This window comes from Sapajus apella, unplaced genomic scaffold (genome assembly GCF_009761245.1).
Source record: "Sapajus apella isolate SASKATOON/1434 unplaced genomic scaffold, GSC_monkey_1.0 scaffold62, whole genome shotgun sequence".
NCBI lineage: Eukaryota > Metazoa > Chordata > Mammalia > Primates > Cebidae > Sapajus > Sapajus apella.
In genome coordinates, this window is record NW_022437002.1 from 9,820,388 (window position 1) to 9,847,755 (window position 27,368).

General features: G+C 43.0%; 1 protein-coding gene across 2 annotated transcripts in view; it reads right to left on the reverse strand.

The window, feature by feature from the left end:
• Positions 1-27,368, reverse strand: part of MTF1 (metal regulatory transcription factor 1) — a 53,971-nt gene that overhangs the window by 22,084 nt on the left and 4,519 nt on the right. For both annotated transcript variants that reach the window (XM_032247010.1, XM_032247009.1), the window contains exons 3-6: positions 6,578-6,816; positions 5,272-5,403; positions 2,628-2,701; positions 1,733-1,869 (exon numbers count right to left, since the gene is read on the reverse strand). In XM_032247010.1, coding sequence (XP_032102901.1) covers positions 1,733-1,869; positions 2,628-2,701; positions 5,272-5,403; positions 6,578-6,816 — 582 coding nt within the window. The remainder of the gene's footprint in view (positions 1-1,732; positions 1,870-2,627; positions 2,702-5,271; positions 5,404-6,577; positions 6,817-27,368) is intronic.

A 27,368-nucleotide genomic window follows, 5' to 3' on the forward strand; every position in this document is an offset into this window, starting at 1 on the left:
CTTCCACCACTATGTCTCCCACATGGGCACCGAAGGGCTCCTTACTCAGAATGGTGCTGGGGATTCAGTACTCAAATCCCACTACCCAAGCTAAGTGAACTCTGGATCCCCAGAATGCCAGTCACAATGCACATTTTAGGTGGTGGCCCTAAATGCTCCTATTCATGCACACACTCAGCAAACATTCATGATGCATCTACTATGTAATAGACACTGTTCCAGGCCCAGGGATACAATAATGAATCAACTAAAGTCCTTCCCTCAAAGAGTTTACGTTCTTGTGGAGAGAGAGGACAAAAAACCAAATAAATAGACAACGTGTGAGAGGATAAGTGTTATGGAGAGTAAGGGTAGCAGGGAACTCTGGAATAGGGGTTGCTCTTATTGGATGGTTAGGAAAGCCCTCTTAGGTAAGTGGCATTTGAGCAGAGAGTGAAGGAAAGAGGGTATGGGCTGTGCACATATCTGGGGAAGATGTTCCAAGCAGAGGGTATAGCAAGTATAAAGGCCTAGGGGCATGAGTGGGCACTCCTTGATTTAAGAAACCACAAAGAGGACTATATGGCTGAAGTGAAAGGAAGAAAAAAGTAGATTGGACGCAGTGGCTCACACCTGTAATCCCAGCATTTTGGGAGGCCAAGGCAAATAGATCACTTGAGCTCAGGAGAGCAAGACCGGCCTAGGCCACATGGTGAAGACCCCATCTCTACTAAAGATAAAAAAAAAAACCCGAGTGTGGTGGTGCATGCTTGTGGTCCCAGCTATTCAGGAGGATCCCTGAGCCAGGGAGGCAGAGGTCACAGTGAGCAGAGATTGCACCACTGTACGCCAGCCTACGTGACAGACCAAGACCCTGTTTCAAATAAAATAAAATAAAAATAAAAGAGAGATAGACGGGATCAGAGAAGCAACAAAGCCAGAAGGTGTAGGGCCCTGTAACCTACTATAAAGACTGTGACTTTTATTTCCGTTGATACAAGAAGCTACTGGAGGCCAGGTGGGGTGGCTCATGCCTGTAATCCCAGCACTTCGGGAGGCTGAGATGGGGGGCGGGGGCAGTGGTGGTGGTTGGGGGATCAGAGAGACTGCCTGGAGCTCATCTCTATGTTAAAATAATTTTCAAAAATCTATAAAAATAAGTAAAAATTTAAAAAGCTACTGGAGGGTTATGAACAGAGGACAGATATTATCTGCTTTATGGTTCAGAAAGATCGCTCTAGCTGACATATGTAGAACAGTCTGTTACAGAGCAGAGAGGGGGAAGAGGTCCTATGAACCCCATTTAACAGGTTATTGCAATAATCCAGGCAAAATGACAATAGTGGACTGAACAAAATAATCAGAAGAAATGATCGGATTCTAGATAAATTATCAAGGGCGAGCTGGTAGACTTTGCTGGCAGATGTGGAGTGTGAGGGAAAAAAAGGAGTCAAGAATGACTATAGGATTTTTGGCCTCTGCCACTAGAAAACCAGAGCTGCCATTTACCAAGATGAAGAAGACTGCAGGAAGAACAGGTTTGAATATGGTAAGTTTGACAAGAGTAGATGATATCTGAGTGGAGACGTTGAGTAGGTGGCTGAATAAGCAAGTCAAGACACTGATCTTGACCCTGACTTCTTCCCTCTCACTAACAGATATATAGAGAAGACATTTTAATCTTTGACTATGATACACAAACAACTGTTGATGATCTGTGATACTCAGATCAAGAGACAAAAACACCACATACCTCTAATTCATTGTGTTGTGGAAGTGCACTGTATGAGTTTCCTTTGTTATCATGACCTTTCATGTGACTTTTGAGACTGTATTGAGTGCTGAATGTTTTCTCACAGCCATTACTGGGGCAGAAGAAGGGTCTTTCACCTGCAAGAATAACAACGTAGTATTAATTTACCATAAAGTCATTGAACTGGATTAAGAAATCTACCTTTCCCTAACAGAGGAAAGTAAGTATTATCAAGAGAGTTTGGGTAACAGTTGTTAAAAGTTGAATAAATTACATGTTAATCATCTCAGTCCTAAAACTCAAGGCAGAGCAAAGCACTAGGAATGGCTGCTGCTGGGAAGTTAAAAGAGAAGATTCATTTCTCACAGGTTGTTTTTTTAGAGTATCTCTGTATTGGTTTCATTTCTTTTTGAGACAGTCTCATTTTATCACCCAGGATGGAATGCAGTGGCGTGATCTCAGCTCAACCTCCGCCTCCTGGGTTCAAGCAATTCTCTGCCTCAGCCTCCCAAGTAGCTGGGATTACTGTGGCCCGCCACCACAGCTGGCTAATTTTTTGTACTTTTAGTAGAGACTGGGTTTCACCATCTTAGCCAGGCTGGTCTTGAACTCCTGACCTTGTGATCTACCCACCTCGGCCTCCCAAAGTGCTGGGATTACAGGCGTGAGCCACCGCACCTGGCCAGTTTCATTTCTTAAGGCTGAATACTGGAGGTCCACCTCTGAAAGAAACTCAAACATTCTAGGTAAGGCTAAGCTAATTAGGCTCCCCTGTGTATATACAGGATATATATCTCTGTATATTCACCTAGCTCTACGGGTGTCAATAGAAATACCGATAGTTACAGGCTTGATGATGGTTAAAATAAAAAAATAAAAATTGGCCTAAACTCACCAGTATGTGTACGGACGTGAGTTTTAAGGTGGTGGCTTGCTGCAAATGCTTTTCCACAGCCATCGTGATCGCACCTAAATTTGTTGTTTAAGGAAAGAGAAACAAGAGTCATTAGCTAATAGACCTTTATTCTGAACATCTCTTATAAATACAAACTAAAACAAATATTCAGAACACTAGGATCAGATTGATAACACTGGTTTTAGAGATGAGAATGATGACAGGTCCTTAAAAAAGTAAGGTGGTGTTATCTGGGATCAGAGGGAACTGAGTGCCCAGGATAAATATTTCTTGTTCTACAGGTAAGGCCCAGGCTGAGAGCCCTGACAACAGAAGTCTTTTGATGAATTACTTAACAGGCCTCTATTGACAGTGACAGTCCATATGAAAAATGTACTGCCAGTGGAACATCAGGAATATCAACAGTGAGCAAAGTGGCTCTCAAATATGCACAGGGCCTGAAATATAACATTAGAACAAAATCAATCAGAAGACAGGCTCAAGTAACTTATCTATAATCTTGCGTGTTGGGATCTACTTCATTCTCTTTTATTGTCTTGATAACCAAAGCTAGAAGAAATCTTTCTCTCCTCAGAACTCCTAAGGCATTTCTTCATATTTCTTTTATGCCACCTCTCATTTCCAATCTTATTTTACCTCTGTGGATACATCTGCTATGTGTTCTCCTAGAGCACAGGATCCACGTAGCTCTTTCTGTAGTTCCAGCACACAGCAGACATTCCTTAATTACTTATATGAATGAATGCATTTTCTTATAAACCAAAATATTTTCTTTAAATAGAAAGCTTCTCTAAAGCATGTTCATTTTTAATTACATATAATCATCATCATGTCTAAAGTCTTATTGAATATTCAAGAAAAATGCAGTTTTAATCATAAAAATAAATGCATGTGACTGGATAGAAATCAGAGTTCTCTCAGCAGCCTATGGGGGGAAAAGAATAACCTAAGCTTCAGAGCATCCATCTGTAGAGTAACCAATTACAATCTAACTACTCTTGCCCTTCAAGGGATCGTGACTCAGGAATACATCTATAATTTTAAAAAACACAACTTTTTCTTTTTTTTCCCTGAGACATGGTCTCTCTCTGTTGCCCAGGCTGCAGTGCAGTGACATGACCATGGCTCACTACAGCCTCGACCTCCCAGGCTCAAGTGATCCTCCCATCTCAGCCTCCTAAATCTCTGGGACCACAGGCATGTGCCACCACTCCCAACTAATTTTAAAATTTTTTTGTAGACTTGGGGTCTCACTATGTTGACCAGTCTGGTCTCAAACTCCTAGGCTCAGGTGATCCTCCCACCTCAGTCTCCCAAAGTGCTGGGATTATAGGCGTAAGCCGCCATGCCAAGCCCACAATTCCATTTGACTGGCATCTAAGAGTTGACTGTCTCTGAAGACTTTTTGTTTCTAAGTACCCTAATGAGATGAGTAGTTTGAGAAGGAACAGGTAGCATATTTAATGACTTGAATATAACTGTGATATTCCCTGCCAAAATTCAAAGACGTTGTTTATTATTTTTATTTTTATTTGAGACAGACTCTCGCTCCGTTGCCTAGGCTGGAGTGCAATGGCATGATCTCAGCTCACCACAATCTCTGTCTCTCGGTTTTCAGCAATTCTCCTGCCTCAGCCTCCAGAGTAGCTGGGATTACAGGTGTGCGCCGCCACGCTTGGCTAATTTTTGTATTTTAGTAGAGATGGTGTTTCACCATGTTGGCCAGGCTGGTCTTGAACGCCTAATCTCAAGTGATCTGCCTGCCTCGGCCTCCCAAAGTGCTAGGATTACAGGCATGAGCCACCATGCCCAGCCTCAAAGACATTGTTTATGGGGAGTTTTCTGCAATACATCTATCTATATTACTTTTATCGGAAATCTTTACAAACTGATTATCTCATTAAAAATGTCATATAATCATCCCAAAGCTGGTTTTGAACACCTACTCAATGCCCAAAATCATGCTACATACTATGGGCAGAGAAGAAAGCAGGTAACCCAAGTCCCTCCTTCAAGTTTATAGTACACAGTACATGTATCTATTAGATATGCATATGTTGACATACATGAATAAAAATGGATGCTTCTATATACATGAGCTATTACAAAGCAATAACTTGAACAAGTAACAACGGCACCACTAAGCTAAGCATTCCTACCTCTCATTTCCTCTAGTCTCCTCGCCCCTTCCCCTCCTTGATTCTCAGGTAGGTATCCCTCCTCTGGGCTCAGGGCACTTTGGGCATCTTGCAGCCTCAGATATTATCCACAAATTTGTGGTTCTTTGTCACCAAAGGTTCTTGAGAAGAAAGCCTGCTTCTGAGTATTTCTCTAGCACTAATAAAAGTACCTACCACATGAGTAAGTTTCAACAAATGCTTCTTGAAAATAAATGGAAAACATGAGGCAGAAAGGCCATCACCCACAGAGTAAGGGTGTTCTTGGACTCCACCAGCAACCCTCTAATCTGCAGTGGTTGGTTATAGCTATCCTGGGGTGGGCTAACACTGCCAAAGAAAGAGCTAGTAAACGAAGTTTTCTTTCCCTCTTGAAAAATTTCAGAGTATATCAAGGCCGCCAGCTGAAACCTTGTCAGTGACAAACAGAAAACAGTAAGACCTACCGAAATGGCTTTTCCCCTGTATGGGTTCGAATGTGCTTCCTCAGATCACTGAGTGTGGTGAAGTATTTGCTGCAGCCTTCAGATTCACAGTTAAACGTTTTCCCTGTGTGAAGCCTCTGATGTGCTTTCAGCCTGCAGAATATCCCAGAGAAATTCCCTTTGTCATAAAGTTCTTTTTTTTTTTTTTTTTTGAGATGGAGTTTCGCTCTTGTCGCCTGGGTTGGAGTGCAATGACGCGATCTCAGCTTACTGCAACATCCACCTCCTGGGTTCTAGGTTCAAGCAATTCTCCTGACTCAGCCTCTCAGTACCTGGGAGTACAGGTGCCCACCACCACACCCAACTAATTTTTGTATTTTTAGTAGAGATGGGGTTTTACCATGTTGGCCAGGCTGGTCTTGAACTGCTGACCTCAGGTGATCAGCCCACCTTGGCCTCCCAAAGTGCTGGGATCACAGGCATGAGCCACCACGCCTGGCTTCCCTTTATCGTAAAGTTCTACACAGCCTCCCCATGCCAGTTTAATGTGCTTCAGTATCAAGTGTGTAAGAATTCTATACCCATAACACATTAGTATCCAACATATTTTGCCCCAAAAGAAATTCAGAGAATAGCATAGTGGTAAGAGTGCTAATTTTGGAGACAGACTTCCCAGAATTCAAATCCTGGCCCCAGATCCTGCTTGGCTAGGGAAACTTGAACTAGTTATAGAACCCCTCTGTGTTCCCATTTACTTACCAGCTGTTGTGGGGATCAGCACTTAAAATCATGCCTAGCACACAGTGAGTACTTTTTAAGTGTTAGCTATTGTTATTTCTGTCACTTTATACTCAATATTGAAGACTAATAAGTCTCCTGATACAAACGTGGAAAAGAGAATTGGCTACTGAATGGGCCACTCCCCATTTCTCAGGATAGAAAAGTCCTTCAAGGTGAGGTAGGAAAGAAGACTACAGAAGCCTTACTACAAAGATCTTGAGCCAAGGGGAGCTAGTACTCTATGCCAAGCACTAAAATGCCCAGGCCAGAATGCTGCTCCATGAGATGCAAATCTAAACATAAATGTACTGTCACTCCCAACTAGCCCAGACATGTCCATCTTTAAGTAACAAGTTTCTCTAATGCATTTTTAAAATTTTTTCTTTCATTTTCTGAGATCTGGCAGAAATGAATTTTACACAGTTGAACATAGCTGTGCTCTTTAAAGCCCTGAAAGTGAACAACTCTCCTCTGAAAGGAGAAAGAGCTCTGTAGTCACAACGAGGTCAAGGTCAGAGGCTGGCAGAGCAATGGAGACGAGGCTGACCTGTACAGTGTGTTGAATGCCTTCTCACAGCCCTGTACGTCGCACTCAAATGGCTTCTCCTTTGTGTGCACTCGCACGTGGATCCTGAGGCTGTAAGAGGTAAGGAAGGCCTTGCCACAGCCCTCCTGATTACAGACAAAGGTGTACTCTCCTCGATGAGTCTTCTGGTGGGTTCGCAGGTTGCCTGCTGTGCTGTAGGTGCGGGGACAGCCCTCAAAGGTACATTGGTACCGCTTTACCTGGCAGACAGAAGACACCTCATCAACAGGACAAAAAAGCTGCCCAGGGCTTAACTCCCCCACCCAGAGCTCCACACCCAAGACACGTGGACAATATAGATGGGTTTTCATTATAAACACAGAAGAATAGCCTCTAGCAGCAAAGTGGAAAAACCTTATTATTGATCAAATCATACCTGGACAACACATAATGATTTATGGCAAAGAAATCAGTCTATATGTATGTGAATATTCTAAATGAATACAAGAGTGTTTTTAGACTCTATATACACCTATCTGCTAAAAGTACATTATACTGTTACAGCTACCTGTATTCAAATAAAATCTTAACTTTAAGGCTTGGCTAAACACCTTGACCTCTAGTACTACAATGTGATTGGAATTGACCAATATTAAATTGAGTCTAAAACATCTTGAAATTTACATACTTAATCATCAAACAGTATTTCCCTAGATTGTTTCCACTGCATATTTTCAAGCCTACAAAATGACAACTAAGTATTGCAAAATTCTTGGAATATTTGGTGGTGTGATAATTCTCAAACTACCAGCCTCTTGTTTCCTTTCACCATCAAACTTCTTGAAAGGGGAATCAATTCTTCACCTCACGGTAGAAGGTTAAGGGAAAAAAAAAAAAGAGCTGCTTCTCTGACAAATACCAAATGGCCATGACTAATGCAGTGGACAGCCTGGAGGGCCTGGAATGGGAGGCCCAGCAGCTTCCTCAGAGGCTGTGTTTGACAGAGATATGTGGGCCAGGGTCACAGCTGTGGGTGGGCTGGAGCCAGGGCTGAGGCCACGGAGCTCTCAGAGGCAAGGCTGAGAACAAGGAGTGGATGCCCATCACCAAGCTGGGCTGCCTAGTCCAGACATGAAGATCAAGTCCCTGGAGGAGATCTAGCTCTTCTCCCTGCCCATCAAAGAGTCTGAGATCATTGACTGTTTGCTGGGGTCACTTCTCAAGGATGAGGTTTTGAAGACTACACCTCTGCAAAAGCAGACCCACACTGGCCAGCACACCAGGTTCAAGGCCATTGGGGACTACACGGGCCACATCGGTCTGGATGTTCAGTGTTCCACGGAGGTTGCCAGTGTCATCCAAGGGCCCATGATCCTGGCCAAGCTCTCTACTGTCCCTATGTGGAGAGGCCACTGAGGGAACAAGCCCCACACTGTCCCTTGCAAGGTGACAGGCTGCTGTGGCTCTGTGCTGGTGCGCCTTATCCCTCCCCCACCCCAACCCAGGCACTGGCATCATCTTGACCCCTATGCCCAGCAAACTGCTGCTGATGGCTGGTACTGACAACTGCTACGCCTCAGCCGGAGGCTGCACTGCTACCCTGGACAAAGCCACCCTTCAGGCCACCTCTAAGACCTATAGCTACCTGACCCCTGATCTCTGGAAAGAGGCTGTATTCACTAAGTCTCCCTATCAGGAATTCACTGACCGTTTCACCAGTCTCTGTGCAGAGGACCCAGGCTGTAACTGTGGCTATAACATAAGGATTTTACACAAGAAGAATAAAGTAAATTGAGCCTGTTTAAACAAAAAAAAAGAAGAAGAAGGCTGAGTGTGGTGCCTCATGCTTGTAATCCCATCACTTTGGGAGACCAAAGCAGGAGGATCAGTTGAAACCAGGAGTTCGAGACCACCCAGTAACACAGCAAGACCCTGTCTCTACCAAAAACAAACAAACAAAACCACAAAATCAGCCGAGCATGGTGACACACAGCTATAGTCCCAGCTATTTGGGAAACTGAGGTAAGATCGCTTGAGCCCAGGAGTTCAAGGTTACAATGAGCTATGATTGCTACCGCACTCCAGTCTAGCGGACAGAACCAGACCCAGCCTTGAGAAAGTAAAAAAGGGGGGAGGAAAAAGTAGATAAACAATAATAGCAATAAAAATATTAATAAAGAAAATACCAGCCTGGGCAACATGGCAAAACCCTATCTCTACAAAAAATACAAAAGTTAGCCAGGTGTGGTGGCAAATGCCTATAGTCCTAGTACTTAGGAGGCTGAGAAGATCACTTGAGTCTGGGAGGCTGAGGCTGCAGTGAGCTGTGATCATACCACTGCACTCCAGCCTAGGTTACAGAAAAAAAAATAACATTTTGGGCTGGATGATTTAGAAAAGAAAGGAAAAAAGAATTTTTAAAAATTAAAAAAAGAAATTGGCAGTTGACATGTGTGCCTCCATTTCTGTCAATGCCCATGTATTTCTTAACCAGATGGCAAGGTGGTTTCACTGTATGAAATTATGCTCTTAACTTCCTGGTAGTCGAACTCTTTCATCCTTCCCTATTTTCCTTACTATTCACAAACATCTCTCATTGATGATGCCCTCAGTGTCTGAAAACTTGTCCTTCACAACACAGTAACGCCTTGCGGCACTCTTTAACTCCTCTGAGACACTTCTTTCCCTTAACCTCTAAGTGTAGGTGTATTCCAAACTTTGTCTCTCATCTCCCAAACATTCCCTATATCTATACTGATGCAGTAGGAGAAGCATTAGACTTGGCAGCAGAAGGCTCAATTCTGGCACTTTTGTTCAACATAATTTTTTTTTTTTTTTTTTTGGAGACAGAGTTTCACTCTTGTTGCCCAGGCTAGAGTGCAATGGTGCCATCTAGGCTCACTGCAACCTCTGCCTCCCAGGTTCAAGCGATTCTCATCCCTCAGCCTCCCAAGTAGCTGAGATTACAGGTATGACACCATGCCCAGCTAATTTTTGTATTTTTAGTAGAGACCGGGTTTCACCATGTTGGCCAGGCTGGTCTCAAACTCCTGACCTCAGGTGATCCATCACCTTGGCCTCCCAAAGTGCTGGGATTACAGGCGTGACCCACCACACCCAGCCTCAACATAATTCTTGAGCAAACAATTTTAGTTCTCTGAGTTTCAGCTTTATTTCTAAAATGCAAATATGCATGCCTTCCCTGCTTGTCTCAGTGCTTTTGGGTGGAACAAAAACAGATAAAGCATTTAAAATACTTTGTGAATTATTTGATGCCATACAATATCAAGGTGTTCGTATTATCTACTCATTAGCTTTAACCATCATCTTCATGTGCATAAATCCTTAAACCCAATCTTTCTTCAAAGCCTTAGTCCATATATCCAACTACGCTACTACTATTTTAATATTCAACAGTTACTGAATCACTATGTCCCAGGCAACATGCTAGATACCATGGATAAAAAAGTAAACACGACAAAAGTCTCTGCCTTTAAGGAACAGCACTTGTAAGGAAATGAACATGTGTAGCAATCATGATCCACTGTGCTAAGCTCTACAGCAGATACATGCATAAGGTACTTGGAGAACAGGAAAAAGGAAACATCCAACCCCTCACAGAGTAGAAATCAGTGAAGGTCAAGAAGCTGAGGTATTCTCTCTGAATTGAGGATATTTTTTGCTTGTCTATTTTTTAAGGATTAGCTGGAAAGGTGCTCCTCAGGTCAACCAGGAAGAAGAGGGCCTTCCAGAAAGAGGGAACAGCGTGGAACTACATCGAGAGATGAGTATGTGTGCTGGTATCATGAAACCACAAACATGTGTAGTATGTGAGAGATTCAAAGAAGAGTCTAGAAAAATAAGGCAAGGCCTCCTTACATAAGCTATGGAGTGAGGAATAGGACAGTGGGGAGGTTTTAACCAAGATACCAACACAATCAGATTTGGGTTTAGGAGAAATCATTCTGGCATCCTTGTGGTGAATGGACTGGAAGGGTAAGAGAGTAGAAGAGACAGAAATTAAGAGATGAGGAACAACAGTCTAGGAGAGAGACAAAAAGAGCTTGAACGAGGAAGTGACAGTGAACACCCTGAGGTGAATTCCAGAGAAATTAAGTGGGGAGAAACAACGGGCTGTAGTAACAACTGGATGCTGAGGAGTGGAAGGGGTAGAGTGGAGGCAAAGCTAAGGCCAACCCCAAGACTATGGCCTTCATGATTAGATAGATGGTACACTACCAATGGGGGGCTGGATGGGGGTTGGGGAAAGATGATGAGTTGGGCTGGAGGTGCTGCTAGGACTTCTGGGTGAAAATGTCTGGCAGGCAGTTGGACAAACATGCTGCAAGCTAAAAAGAAAGGCTGTGGCAGGAGCCACTGGCACACAGTTAATAGCCGACTTTAGCAACATAATAAAGCAAGCTCAGGCTCAAGTCCCAACTCTGCCACTTACTGTGTAACTTTAGGAAAATTACTTAAACTCACTAAGCTTCAATTTCCTTATTTATACTACACAGGAAACAAAACGATCTTTTTAGGATTCTTGCAAGGGTTAGGAATAAATGTATAAAGCATTTTAATACAGTGGTTGGCACATAGTAGGTACTCAATAAAATAATAACTCTCCTAAGAGGACAAAGGATAGACTTCTAAAAGTCATCAACATTTAAGGTACTGGTAAAAGAAGAGAGGCCCTTGGCCAGTAAGTGGGAGAAAGGGCTGGGGAAGTAGGAAGAGAAATCAAGAAGAACGATGTCACTGAAGCTAAAGGAAAAAGGCTATCATGGAAAAGGAATGATCAAAATGTTAAATGTCAGAGAAAACAAGGAAGATAAATGGGAAGTGACTGGATCCAGCAGCTAGGATTTCACTAATGACAGCAAGACTAGTTTCAGCAGACTTCTGGGGTCAGGGTCCGGATTCAGATGACTGAGTGAAAGCTGAAGTGGAGGCAGAGGCTAGAGATGAATTACAGCAGCACAAGTGAACTTCTGAGTTGATAAAGTTTTTCTGTTTTTGTTTTTGAGACAGAGTCTTTGTTGCCTAGGCTGGAGTGCAGTGGTATGCTCACAGCTCACTGTAACTTCAAACTCCTGGGCTCAAGTGATCCTCCCTCCTCAGCCTCCATAGGAGCTGGGTCTACAGGCACATGCCATCACGCCCAGCTTTTAAATTTTTTGCTATGTTGCCCAGGTTGGTCTGGAACTCCTGGCCCCAAGTGATCCTCCCACCTCGGCCTCCCAAAGTGATGAGACTACAGGCCTGAGTCACCAGTCCTGGCCTGTTTTTTTAATTTTTTTTTTTAAAGTAAGTTAGTTTTGAACATATTTGGAGGCAGAAAAGTCCTGGAAGAGAGAGAAGCTGAGGATTTAAGGAGGAAAATAAAGAAGAGAAAGATTCAAAACCCCAGGAGGAGGGAAAAGCCTCAGGTAGGAGAGGGACATTTAGTTTCAGAAAAGAGAGCTGAGGGCCGGGAGCGGTGGCTCACGCCTGTACCCAGCACTTTGGGAGGCTGAGGCAGGTGGAACATGAGGTCAGGAGGTCGAGACCATCCTGGCTAACATGGTGAAACCCCAACTCTGCTAAAAATACAAAAAATTAGCTGGGCATGGTGGCATGGGCCTGCAGTCCCAGCTACTCAGGAGGCTGAGGCAAAAGAATCACTCGAACCTGGGAGGCGGAGGTTGCAGTGAGCCGAGGCTGCAGTGAGCCATGATTGCGCCACTACTCCAGCCTGGGTGACAGAGTGAGACTCCATCTTAAAAAAAAAAAAAAAAAGAAACGAGATTTGAGACGTGAATGACTTAAGGATAAACAAAGTTTTCTGTAAAGGACTAAACAAAAAACAGTTTAGGCTTTGTAGGCCTCATGGTCTGTCACTTCTCACCTCTGCATGTTGAAGGAGCAACAGACAATACGTAAATGAACCAGTAAGACTGTTTCAAAACTGTTATTTATGGACACTGAAATTTGAATTTCATATATCATGATGTACTCCTCTTCTGATTTAAAAAAAAAAAATCATTTAAAAATGTAAAAACCATTCTTAGCGCAAGGGCTGTAGAAAAACAAGTAACTGGATGGATGTGGCCTGTGGGCCACAGTTTGCTAACCTCTAAAACCTGTGTGAATAGGGTAGTAAGGAGGGCCCCTACTCCTCCTGTCTCCCCTCCCACCCCTCTCCCATCTGCCCAACCCCCAATTGACCTTGCATAAGTCTTTAGGTTCCTTAGTCAAGTGCTCTCACCTGTTCACTGTGTTCTTTCCACACAGGAGAAGCTCCATAAATATTTGTTAAACTGAATTCCTTATTGAACCACTAATCCGGGCATTCTTCTCATGTCTCAGTGCCTAGTTCTGAAGTCATTTGTTACCAGATTAAGTCTAAAACCGTTTTCCACACATGCCACCTCTCTGCTCAAATTTGATAAAGTCCCAGTTCCTTAGCCTGACATTCAAGGATCTTTCCAGGGCTGCTTCTGTCTTCTATCATATTGCTCAGTAAGCAGCCAAACAGAAGGCTCTGTCTAGGCTTCTAAACAACAGTATACTCTTACCCATTTGCAAGACTGAATTCCTACTTCCCTGGCTTTGTTCTTTCCTTTTTCTCTACTGGAAATGCCTAGTTCCGTTCTTCTCTGCTTTTCTGAGTCCTTTTCTTCCTTTAATGTAAGCCTCAGGAACTCCAAGCTCCTCCATAATCACTCCACGTCTTCGTGACAGTGACCTTCTCTGAATGCTAATAATATTTACTATACCACTCATTTGACATGTATATTGTTAATTATCCTCTCATGCATATATTCTGACTTCCCACTGAGACTAAAAACCTCTTTGGTGCTGCCAGATAGAGAATTCAAAACACTCACCACGAAGGAGAACCGGGACTGTGGATGCTGCAATAAGGGAGCCTGCATGTCTCAATCATAAAGCTGCATTGTTGTACAATGGTGAATAAGAGCAGCAGTTCATTCTTAAGATGCTACAGCTGTTGATAACTTTATAAGTAACTGCAATAAATAATTAACTACCCCTCCTGCCTCCCTGCCCTGCCAAACTCTACTCCCATCCAGGTTTTCTACTTGCACAATTCAAGCTTCCACTAAATGATCCTTCTAGGAACTCTTCCCGATTCATCCTTACTTCCATCCCAAACTAGAATAGGTATCCTAATTATAGGCTTTCATGGCTTCCTGTAAGCACATGATACAATTAAGATGCAATAATTATGTGATTAAACCATTTACATAATTATCTTTCATGGCTAGGCACAACAGTATCTAAAAAACAACAGGCACTAAATAAATATTTGTCCAATTAAATGAGTGAACAGCTACTTCCCAGCTGGACTGTAGAGGATCAGTGGACATGAGACCACGTTTATCCTGTCCACTGACACAACTTCTGGGACTAGTCTTGTGGAGAAGTGGCATTTGGTTTATAGTTTTTGAATGAATAAACAAATGAAGAAAACCAGTGGGATTGAAAAGGTAGTGATAAGGACAAGTGACATGTGACAAAGGAATAGTTTCAAGGAGAATGGTGAAGTAGGTCAAATGTAGCAGAGATGCTAGTAAAACACCTCTTGGATTTGGCTGACTCACAAAGTCATAATTGCCTCAGCACTACTAGCTTCACTGGAGTGGTGGGAACAGAAGTCAGAATGTGAGACAATAAATATCAACTACACTTTCCAGAAACTTCACTGAGGAGAGAGAGAAAGACAGAGAGGGGGATACAAGTTAGGAAAGGACACAGACTGGGTAAAGTATTTGTTTTATTTATTTTTATGTCTTTATTGAATAGATGGGAGTTTCTCTGTGTCACCTAGGCTGAATGCAGTAGCATGATCTCTGCTCACTAGAGCCTCAATCTCCTGGGCTCAAGCAGTCTTCCCACTTCAGCCTCTTGAGTAGCTGGGACTACAGGTACGTACCACCATGTCTGGCTAATTTTTGTATTTTTTGTAGAGATGGGATCTCACTTTGTCAGGCCAGGCTGGTCTGGAACTCCTAGCCTCAAATACGTTTTTCACCTCAGCCTCCCAAAGTGTTGGAATTATAGGCATAAGCCACCACACCCAGCCTGAAAATATTTGTATTTAGAAGTGGGGGATTCAGCATTGACACTGGAGGAAGAAAAAAAAAAACTTTTTTTTAAGTAACAAAAAAAGAAAAAAAAAAGTGCGGTATCACGCCTGTAATCACAGCACTTTGGGAGGCCAAGGCAGGTGGATCATGAGGTCAGGAGTTCAAGACCAGCCTGGCCAATATGGTGAAACCCCGTCTATATCAAAAACAGAAAAATCAGCCAGGCATGGTGGCGCATGCCTGTAGTCCCAGCTACTTGGGAGGCTGAGGCAGAAGAATCACTTGAACTTTGGAAATGGAGGTTGCAGTGAGCCAAGATCGCACCACTGCACTCCAGCCTAGGTGACAGAGTGGGACTCCATCTCAAAAAATAAAAAATAGGCCGGGCGCGGTGGCTCAAGCCTGTAATCCCAGCACTTTGGGAGGCCGAGGCGGGTGGATCACGAGGTCAAGAGATCAAGACCATCCTGGTCAACATGGTGAAACCCCATCTCTACTAAAACTACAAAAAATTAGCTGGGCATGGTGGCGCGTGCCTGTAGTCCCAGCCACTCAGGAGGCTGAGGCAGGAGAATTGCCTGAACCCGGGAGGCGGAGGTTGCGGTGAACCGAGATCGCGCCATTGCACTCCGGCCTGGGCAACAAGAGCGAAACTCCATCTCAAAAAAAATAAATAAATAAATAAATAAATAAAATAAAAAATAAAAAACAAAAAATAAAAGTGGGCAAGACAGTTGACTGTCAAAGTAAATGCCTGCTCCCCTGATAAACTGCTGAATAAATGAGTAATCTCTCGCCTCCTTTGGAGGGAGAAGTCACTATTCTGTGTCTTTCAGAATAATTTCAAAATAGCACAAAATTTCACAAAAAGGGAAAACTAAACCTCCTCAAACTGGATCAGAACAGGAAGTTGCAAAAACCATGTAGGTTTTCATGGTTACATACAGGAGGTATTGCAACATTTGGAACATTTCAGTACAACTAAGGCTTATCATTCATATATCCTAAAAATTATGTTTCAGAAATTATACAGTCTTGGGTGCTAGGAATACAAAAAAAAAAAAAAAATGTCCCTGTTCTCAAAGAGCTCAAAGTCAAAAGGGGAATCAGACAAGAACAATATGGTTTGAGAAGTTGTACTGATAATAGATATTCAGCATACTATGGGAATTTATCAAAGAAACATCTAACTTAGACTTCAATGACTTAGAAAGGCTTCTTGAAGGAGGTGATCCCCAACCTGAATTTAAAGACATGAGGGGCTGGGTGACAGATTGAGATCCCATTAAAAAAAAAAATAATAATAATAATAATAATATGAGTAAGTAGATGACTAAAGAAAAAAAAAAAGGATCTGCTGAGATGTACTTTACCACACAAAATAAATAAATATTTAAAAAAAGGAATATCTATAATATGAACATAATGTCACCAAAGAGTCCATTAAAAAAATAATAATAATAAAGTTCCTCCAAAAGAGCTTCAGGCTCTAAGCATGACTTTAATTTTCCTGAATGGCCTCAGATGGCTGTCAATTGCCCTGTTAGGGAAATGGAGAGAGCACAGGGTAAGGTTCACGAAGAATAGTGTCTCATGCTAGTAATGGGCACAAAATAGGAGCTTTCAGAGAATTGATGCTGATTTACAAAGTGTTCTGATCAGTTCTAGAATACAGAAACACTTAACAAAGATGACTGCCTTGTTAAGGTAACAGAATCAGAGAAAACAGGTAACTGAGATAAGCAAAAGTGAGAAAATTAAACACTGTGACCCCAGAAGGCAAAAGCGTTAAAAAATTAGGAAAAGAAAAAAGCCAATGCCTATGGAAAGAAAAAACAGAAAGAAAAAAGGCTGGGTTTTTCCTGAAGGAAGATAAAGTGAAAGTGAGAAGTAGATTTTATACACATTTACAGCCCCTACTCCATAAGAAAGAGAGTTCCTGCTTCTGAGTACCTAGCACATGAACACTCCTATAAATAAATGACTGGTCTGCCTGTTAAGGCTGTAGAAACTGCCCTTTCTTCCCCATCACTAGGGACTTCCCTTCCCTCTCCCTGCGTCTGACTCTGTTCCCCACATTGGCACTGGTATTATTTCTTCTTCATAATGGATAACCAAAAAGCTCAGAAATATAAGAACCCTGAAGACCTCATTTTAACAGGCCTCCCATCCCCTAACATGAGAACTGACTTCATCCAGCTGTCCCCACACCCCAAACCTTTACCCTTACAAAACAAATGCTGCTGTCTCTTCATTTCTTAGCCCTTTTCACAGCCAACAGGTCTGTGCCTGATTCTCCTATCTTTGCAAAAGTTATGCGTGATGGCAGAAAGCATAGGCTTTGGCATCCATAAAGTCCTCGGTTCAAATCTTGGGTCTACCATTTGCTAATTGTGTGTTTCTAAGCCTCAGGTTGTCATCTGTACAATGGGGGCTAATAGTATCTATGTTATAGGATTGTTATGAAAATTAAATACAAAGCTGTATTAAAGCCCGTAACATAGTGATTGGTACATAGCAAGTAGTCAACAGATGCCGGCCATCTCCTTCTCTCCACCACCATTGCCAGCATATAAAAGTCCTCATTCTTTAAGAGCCATCAGCTCTGCCCAGTGTCCCAAATGCCCACCATGGAAATAATTTTCAGTGGCCTGGTACTAAGTCAAAGGAAGCCAAGTATAAAAGGGAGGAGCGGCAAGAGCTGCTATCTATAGGACACCTGCAGGGGACTGCAAACAGGTTCTCATTTTAAAACACTGTTGTGGCCAGGCACGGTGGCTCACGCCTGTAATCCCAGCACTCTGGGAGGCTGAGGAGGGTAGATCATGAGGTCAGGAGTTCAAGACCAGCCTGACCAATATGGTGAAACCCTGTCTCTTCTAAAAATACAAAAATTAGCCAGGCGTGGTGGCATGCACCTGTAATCCCAGCTACTAGAGAGGCTGAGGCAGGAGAATTGCTTCAACCCAGGAGGCAGAGGTTGCAGTGAGCCAAGATCATGCCACTGCACTCCAGCCTGGGCAACAGAGCGAGACTCCGTCTCAAAAACAACAACAACAAAAAAAAAAACACTGTTGTACGGGCTGGTAAGGTGGCTCATGCCTATAAGTGCTCACTCAGCATTTTGGGAGGCTGAACTGGGAGGACTGCTTGAGCTGGTGAGGTCAAGGCTGAGCCGTGATCACACCACTGCACTCAGCCTGGGTGACCGAGTGAGACTCTGTCTCGAGAAATTAAAATCAATAAATAAAACACAGTTATAAATGGTTTACATTCCATGGCAGTATTAATACAACAGTTCAGATAATTAGGGGTTACCAAGATTTCTATGGGATTTCCTGGAACCTAATCACAATTTATATATAACCTTGTCTCAAGGAGAAAACACCACCCAAAGAGTTCCTAACAAAGAACATTTTTATTCATTTATTTATTTTGAGACAGAGTCTCGCACTACGGCCCAGGCTTTAGTGCAGTGGTGCGATCTCGGCTCACTGCAATCTCTGCCTCCTGGATTCAAACAACTCTCCTGCCTCAGCCTCCTGAGTAGCTGGGACTACAGGCATGCACCACCATACCCAGCTAATTTTTTTGCATTTTTAGTAAAGACAGGGTTTCACCATGTTGGCCAAGATGGTCTTGATCTCCTGACCTTGTGATCTGCCCACCTGGGCCTCCCGAAGTGCTCGGATTACAGGCATGAGGCACTGTGCCTGGCCAAAAAGAACATTTTAACCTCTTCTTAAACTGGACATTACCTCCTCACCTCCTTCAAGAACCTATGAGGCCTATGAGGAAAAGAAAGCAAACGAACATTCACTGAACAACCATGATGCAACAGACACTATGCGAAATGTTTCACACATATACTATTATATATTTACATATGAATAAATCTCATTTAATCTTCACAAGATGCAATGGGATATTTTTATTTCAATTTTATAAAAAGGAAACAGAGCAGCTTGTCCAAGGCCACATAGCTAGTATGCAACAGAATAAAGCTGGAACCTAGGTTGAAACTATCCCTTCGTACATCACAGAAGAAACGAATAAGCTTGACATAAATAAGAGGGGGAAAAATTAAAATTCAGGTTCTTTTGCCAATGTCACATCACAGCAAAATGTTAGCAGTACTTAATATGTACAGCCTATGTAAAATGTAAATCGAGACCTACAATTCCTATAGTACCACATTTGAAACCCAATTGTACACAAAACCACTCTTGTCCCTTTTCCAGGCCAGTGGACCTGAGTGATGGAAATGCTAATTACTAAGGAGAGGTACATAATACACACTCAGACACACTGATAAAATGGCTTCATATAGTGGTAAATGGAAAATGCTTCCTGCTCTGGATACTTACAAACCATGGGAGTTCAGAAGGGAACCTCCAAAGAAATGTAATCACAGTACACAAAGACTAAAAAGTGGGCAGTTCCCCTCTGGGAGACTCAACAACATCTTGGTTTGCCTGAGTGGATCACTCCACTGCCTGAGGAATTTATAATAAGGCATGAGATTGGAACTAGGTCTCCCAAAGTAAAGGACATACATTGCAAAAAGGCTCCAAAACACTGGAGTCAGATTTTTCCCATTATACTTGAAATCTGTCATACTAAAAAAAAATAACTCTCCTCTTGGAATGCCACTGACCATGCAATTAGTTCATGGTGTGTCTAGGAGCAATATACCAAGCAGCCTAAAAACATCACTGTAACTGTGCTTCTTGGTAGAAATGGATATCCTTTCCTAATCAACACACTGGAATACTTTGGTGCAACATGTAGAATAAATTTAGCATATGATTCCTAGGGTTTTTTCATACTCTTTAGCTAACTACTCTGTAGAAAACTGGCAAGGTGAGTTAGCCATGGAAGATCCATCATGTCACCAATGCAGTTCAGACAGAGGTAGATGAACATGTAACTAGGCAGTCCTGGCAGGTTCTCTGGAAGGTCATGGATTCAAGAATGGACTGCAAAAACCAATTAAAGAAAACACAGTTGCCGGGTGTGGTAGCTCATGCCTTTAATCTCAGCAACTTCAGGAGGCTAAGGAGGGAGAACTGCTTGAGGCCAGAAGCTCCAGATTACAGTGAGCTATGATCATGGCCTGGGCAAACATAGCAAGGCCCAGTGTCTTAAAAAAAAAAAAAAATACGCCGGGCGCGGTGGCTCAAGCCTGTAATCCCAGCACTTTGGGAGGCCGAGGCGGGTGGATCACGAGGTCAAGAGATCGAGACCATCCCGGTCAACATGGTGAAACCCCGTCTCTACTAAAAATACAAAAAATTAGCTGGGCATGGTGGCACGTGCCTGTAATCCCAGCTACTCAGGAGGCTGAGGCAGGAGAATTGCCTGAACCCAGGAGGCGGAGGTTGCGGTGAGCCGAGATCGCGCCATTGCACTCCAGCCTGGGCAACAAGAGCGAAACTCCGACTCAAAAAAAAAAAAAAAAAAAAAAAAAATACATAAACAAACAAACAGTAATAATACACGGCTACTTAGAGACTTGAGGTAGAAAGGCCTTAAAGGCCAGGCATGGTGGCTCACACCAGTAATCACAATACTTTGGGAAGTCAAGGCGGAAAGATTGCTTGAGCCCAGGAGTTCAAGACCAGCCTGGGCAACATAGTAAGACCCCCTCTCTGCCAAAACAACAACCAAAAATTAGCCAGCACAGTGGCACATGCCTGTGGTCCCAGCTACTATGGAGGCTGAAGTAGGATGGCTTGAGCCTGGGAGGCAGGCTGCAGTGAACTGTGATCGTGCCACTGTACTCTAGCCTGGCTGCAGAATTGGAACCCTGTGTCAACCAAAAAAAAAAAAAAAAAAAGAGAGAGAGAGCAAAGAAAAAACAAAAAGAATGCTGTTTTGAGCAGAATGAAAATATTTTGGTAAGAAATTTCACAGAGCTGGCCAAGTGCCATGGCTCATGCCTATAGTCCCAGCACTTCAGGAGGTCGAGGCAGGAGGATTACTTGAGTCCAGGAGTTTGAAGTCACAGTGAGCTATGATCCCACCACTGCAATCACTCCAACATGTGTAACAGAGTGAGATCCTGTCTCAAGAAAGAAAGAAAGGAAAGAAGACAGAAAGGAAGGAAAGGAAGGGAAGAAAGGAAAAGAAGGAAAGGGAAGAAAGGGAGGAGAGGGAGGGAGGGAAGGAAGGAGGGAGGGAAGGAAGGAAGGAAAGCAGGAAGGAAGGAAGAAAGAAAAAGAAAGAGAGGAAGAGAGGAAGGAAGGAAGGAGAAAAAGAGAAAGAAAGGAAGAAGGAGAGGGGAGGGGAGGAGATCTCAAAGCTACCAAATCAGTAGGGAGACAGTAATGAAATAACAAGTATGAGAATAAGATACGAGAAATTTGAGTCAGAATTACCAGTGGCCTTGTGGTAGGACTTTTCCTGTGGCAAGGTTCTGGTTGGTTTATTTTTTGCACAAGACAAGCATGAAGAAAAGAAAATGAAGTAATAGGTAAGCCAACTCCATACTATACGAAACAATGAAAAAACCAGAAGTAAACAGGAAATTCAGGCTAAAATGTGACTCAGAAAATAAGCTGCCTGTGAAGTCAAGAAGACTAACCAGTTATCAAATGATCTGATTTCTCAAGAGCAACACCTGTGCATGGAGGGAAAAGAAAAAAACAAAAACCAAGCTTAAAAAATGAGGGGAAGCCGGGCGCGGTGGCTCAAGCCTGTAATCCCAGCACTTTGGGAGGCCGAGGCGGGTGGATCACGAGGTCAAGAGATCGAGACCATCCTGGTCAACATGGTGAAACCCCGTCTCTACTACAAATACAAAAATTCAGCTGGGCATGGTGGTGTGTGCCTGTAATCCCAGCTACTCAGGAGGCTGAGGCAGGAGAATTGCCTGAACCCAGGAGGCGGAGGTTGCGGTGAGCCGAGATCGCGCCATTGCACTCCAGCCTGGGTAACAAGAGCGAAACTCCGTCTCAAAAAAAAAAAAAAAAAAATGAGGGGAAAAGGAGTACGGAAGGGCTAAAGGATCATTAAGTCTGTTATCAAGTAGTCATAAACATCAGCCTCTTCAGGCCAATTAAGTGGATTTTAATGCCAAAATAAAATCACTGCCACAACAAAAGTTAAGCTAAGACAGTGCTTCAGGAAGGCAAGCCTCCTGAATGTCTGGTCCTTAAGCAAGATTTTCAAAGACTAAAGCTACTGCTACTTCTCCCTCAATCTCCACCCAACCCCAAACCTACTGATTTCAAAAATATAGACTCTTCCACATGGGTCTCATGGACAGCAGGAAAAAATGTGGGTGGGAGGAAAGTGGAGTGAGCTAAATCCCCAGCAAACTGAACCAAGTGCTCATAATATCCTTGACCCTGTCCTATTCAATATAATTATCAACGACCTGAAGACATGAATGGCAAACCAGACTTGCAAATAGAATAAAGCAATTTGAATAGCAGGAAGTGGAAAAGTGACAGCTTTTCACTGATTGCATAATCATTCCCTCTGTACCAGCTCCTCCTCTTCTGCCTGGATCAGCATTTCCCAAAATGTGTTCCACAAAACACTGATCCCTGAAAATGAGATGTGAAAAATGGTTTCTCAAGTTTAAAGCATTTGAAAAATTCTGCATTTTCTTCCTTCTTAGTTGTTGGTACATCAAAGGCTCTGAGAAGTCCTAATCAACAAATTTCTGTCTTGGTTTAACTTAATGTTTCCCAAACACCTGCTCATGAAACACTTTCACACAGTAATCATTAGCTGAGGATGGCCTCAAGTTTAGATCCTAAACCATGTCCAAATTACCTATGCTAAAAAAAAAAAAAAAAACATTCAATCCCCTTGAGCTAGCTACTGCTGTCTCATCACTCTTCTTCCTCTACCAAACTTATTAAAAAACACACACAACTTGACATTTCCTGCCTCCTGTTTCCTCATCACTCACTCACTTCTTCATCACTCAAAACCTGGCTTCAGCCCCACCGCTCTACTGCAAGTCTTCTCATGTGAACAACTGCACAACCAGCAGAACCAGCGGCTTGGCTTCTTTTGTGCTCCTCAATCCCTCTGCAGGGTCACACAGGAATATTCTCACTTACTGACGCTCTCTTCCTTCAGCTTCTGCAACACTGCATTCGACCCATCTTTTTGACTATCATGATCTTGGGTTCCTCTTTCTCTTCCCACCCCTTAAATTCTCAGGCCAACTCTTACTTCTCCCTTGAGTAAACCACCCACAGTTTGAAGGACCCTTTCTACTACTATTCTAACTATAAATTGTTTCTTTGACTTAGATACATATTTCCAATGACTCATTTCAATTTGTTCATGTTACTTTTCTCCAAGGACTGTACATTCAATACACTCCAACCAAACTCACTAATTACCCCTTCAATGTTTTCCTTTTCCTGTCTTTCTTGATTCCTATGAATGGGATCACCATTTGGAGGGCGGGGGGAACAGGGTTAGCCACTTTCTCCCCAGCATGCACACAGCACTTCCAGTACTCCTCTGTTAAAATGTCTACCACACGGACTCTTAACTGCTTAACTCTAAACCTAGACTTGAAGCTCCATCAATAAGCTGTGCTAAGGCATAGCGGAAACTCAACAGATTTGGGAAAATGGATGAATCCTTTCAATAAACATGATTCAAAACCTTTTTTTTTTTTGAGAAAGATTCTCACTGTGTTGCCCAGGCTGGAGTGCAGTAGCACAATCTTAGCTCACTGCAGCCTCCACCCCCTGGGTTCAAGCGATTCTCCTGCCTCAGCCTCCCACGTAGCTGGGTCTACAGGCGTGCAGTACCACAATTGGCTAATTTTTGTATTTTAATTAGAGACAGGGTTTCACCATGTTGGCAAGGCTGGTCTAGAACTCCTGACCTCAAGTGATCCATTTGCCTCTGCCTCCCAAAGTGCTGGGATTATAGGCATGAGCCATTGCGCCCGGCCTATTCAAAACCTTTTAATCATGCCCAATTCATGGCTCATTCCTCAAACTCCAGTAACATATACAAAGTTCTCTCATGCTTCTACAAAAGCTCTTGATTCTTCCTATAAACAAGGCCACTATCTTTCTTCAGACTTAAATGAAACCCCAAACATAAGCTACAACTGTCTCCCAACTAGGCAAGACATCTCCAGTTTTCCTCTGCCTCCAAGCTACCTCTGCTGCCAGACCAATCTTTCTAAAATGCTACTCTAACCACGTTATCTATTTAACCACTCTAGCCTTGGCTCAGACACCTCCAATGGTTTTCTACTATTTCCAGAAGAGGACAGTCCAAAACCCACAGAGGGTTATTACTGCCTTCCACGCTGGGATCTTCACTGTCTTTTCCATCCTTAACTCCTTCTACTCCCTATGTTCTAGTTTAAGGGTCAGCATACTACAGCCAGTGAACCAAATCCACCCCACCGCCTGTTTCTGTAAAGTCTTTTTTTTTTTTTTAATTTTTTTTTTTTAATGAATAGAGATGGGGTTTCACCATGTTGGCCAGGTTGGTCTAAAACTGCTGGCCTCAGGTGATCTGCCCACCTCAGCCTCCCAAAGTGCCAGGATTATAAGCATGAGCCACCGCACCTGGCCTGTTTTTGTAAAGTCTTATCAGAACTCGGCCACATTCATTCATGTATGTATTGCCTATGGCTGCTTTTGCGCTACAATGGAAGAATGGAGTAGTTCCAACAGAGACCTTATAGCCAGCAAAGTCCAGAATATTTACTATTTAGCCCTATGCAGAAAAAAGTGTGCTGACCTCTGTTGTAACAGGAAAACTGGCTATTCCCTGAAAATGGCCTGTTTCCCATCTGCATTCCTTGTTGTATGCTGTTCCTCTCTCTTGGAAAAACCTTTTCCTCCTTTTTTCCTTAATTGTAATATATTCTTTTTTTTGAGACAGAGTTTCGCTCTTGTTGCCCAGGCTGGTGTACAATGGCGCGATCTCATCTCACCATAACCTCTGCTTCCCGAGTTCAAGAGATTCTCCTGTATCAGCCTCCCAAGTAGCTGGGATTACAGGCATGCACCACCATGCCCAGCTAATTTTTTTGTATTTTTAGTAGATACAGGGTTTCTCCATGTTGGTCAGGCTGGTCTCAAACTCCTGTGTATCAGGTGATACACGGGCCTCAGCCTCCCAAAGGGCTAAGATTACAGGGTGAGCCACGATGCCCAGCCAATTGTATATATTCTTTAAGACCAGCTCAAATGCCACCTTTTTCACAAAGACTTCCCTGATCCCAAAATTAAGGGTGAGCTTCTCTGTGCTCACAGTGTGATATCTGTACCTCTCCTTCACGTTTACCACATTGTGCTTGGGCTATGATTATTAGTGTAAACAACTTCTGCTTCTATGTTATGAATCGACTACCACAATCATCTGCAGTGTCCATAGAACATAACAGCATCTTGCTTCATGTTTGTTGAGCTGAACAAACTTACAAACCCCCTACAAACTCAAATCAGCTGAAACCAACAAGGTAAAATGTCATAGAAGATATTTTTATTTTTTGAGACGGAGTTTTGCTCTTGTTGTCAAGGCTGGAGTGCAGTGGCGCAATCTTGGCTCATTGCAACCTTAGCCTCCCGGGTTCAGAGAGTCTCCTGCCTCAGCCTCCAGAGTAGCTGCCACTACATCAGCCTAATTTTTCATATTTTTAGTAGAGACAGGTTTCATCACGTTGGCCAGGCTGGTCTTGAGCTCCTGATCTCAGGTGATCCACCCACCTCGGCCTCCCAAAGTGTTGGGATTATAGGCATGAGCCACCACGTGCCGCCGGAAGATATTTTTAATAAGGCTTACATGCAGGTCTCCGTTTTCATTTTTATAAGATCTGACAGCTGCATACATGAGAACGATCTAGAGCAGTGTTTCTCAATCCTAGCACTGTTGCTATTTTGGGCCAGATAACTCTGTTGTAGGGGGCTGTCCTGTGCACTGTAAAACATTTAACAGTGTCTTTAACCTCTAACCACTAGATTCCAGTACCACCTCCACAGTGTGACAACCAAAAATGTTTCTAGACATGGCCAAACATCTCCTGGGAGCAAAACTGCCTGCAGTTAAGAAGGACTACTGCAGAAATTTCCAACTACAAGCTAGTAGTAAGACGTTGCTGATAATATAAACTACATAGTTAACTGTAGTGCAGTTCCTGAATAAGAGATAAGAGCCATACTATATTCAATGCCAGTTGACTCACACTCATGAGACTGTGCTCCACTACAGATTTTTAAAGGACTTTGGGACCAGGCACGGTGGCTCACACCTGTAATCCTAGCACTTTGGGAGGCTGAGGCAGGCAGAGTGAGATCAGGAGTTCAAGACCAGCCTGATCAACATGAAGAAACCCTGTCTCTACTAAAAATAGAAAATTAGCCAGACATGGTGGCGCATGCCTGTAATCCCAGCTACTCGGAAGGCTAAGGCAGGAGAATCGCTTGAACCTGGGAGGCGAAGGTTGCAATGAGAGATCACACCATTTGCACTCCAGCCTAGGCAACAAGACCAAAACTCCACCTCAAAAAAAAAAGGACTTTGGAAAACTGGAATTCATAAAATCAAAGGTGACTAGGCTGATGAGAGACTGGAGAAAATGTCAGAGAGGGACATTTAAGTACATGGAGGTGTTTAGCCTATGTAAGAGGAAGAAAAAACCATGATCTTCAACTAGTTAATGGACTATCCTACGGGAGGAAGCTTACTCAGGAAGGCAGGTCTCGAACCAGTGGGCAGCACCTGCAGAAAGGCAGGTTTTAGTTCTATACAAGTAAAAGCTTTCTTACAGTCAGAAATGGCTAACAAATGTACTGAGTTGAGGTATGAAACACTGTGCTCTCGTTGTTCTGGAAGTTGTCAAGCAGAAACCAGATGAACTGATGTCAGAGATGCCATAGGGAGATTTCTGCAGGGCGTAGGAGGTAGGACAAGATGGTCTCTCTAAGGCTAGCAAAGGAAAAGTGATAGGCCATCAATAAGCCACATACTTAAGCCATATGCAATTTCAAGACCTCAACCACAGCAAAAAAGAAAACTATATTGCTAAATCATTCACCCTATTTTCTGTTTGGTAACATCTTACATTTAGTCCCTGGTACTGTAACTACCAGTGACCTATTTTTTTCTAACTGACCTGTAATAGTTCCTGGATAATGTATATCACTACCTTTAAATCAGAACTTTTACTCTGCTAATAATAACCAGTAGTATAATAACCATTAGTAAATGCTTTGAAAACTATAAAATGATTTACCGTTTTCAAAGCATCCTGACAGCATTATCTTACTCACATTAGCTAAACACGAACATAAAAACTTATTTTAGATAACCTGCTCTCGGCCAGGCGCGGTGGCTCACGCCTGTCATCCTAACACTTTGGGAGGCCGAGGTGGGTGGATCATCTGAGGTCAGGAGTTCAAGACCAGCCTGGCCATCATGGTGAAACCCCATCTTAAAAAAAAAAAAAAAAAAAAAAAGATAACCTGCTCTCATTTACTGTCTCTTGCCTGAATTTTTTTTTTTTTGAGACTGAGTCTTTTCCATTTTGCACTGAACAGGCAAGAAAAAACAAAAAATAAATAAAAAATTTAAAAAAAGAGAGACTGAGTCTTGCTCTGTCATCCAGGCTGGAGTGCAGTGGTGTGATCTTGGCTCACTGTAACCTCCACCTCCCAGATTCAAGTAATTTCCTTGCCTCTACTTCCCGAGTAGCTGGGCCACCATGCCCAGATATATATATA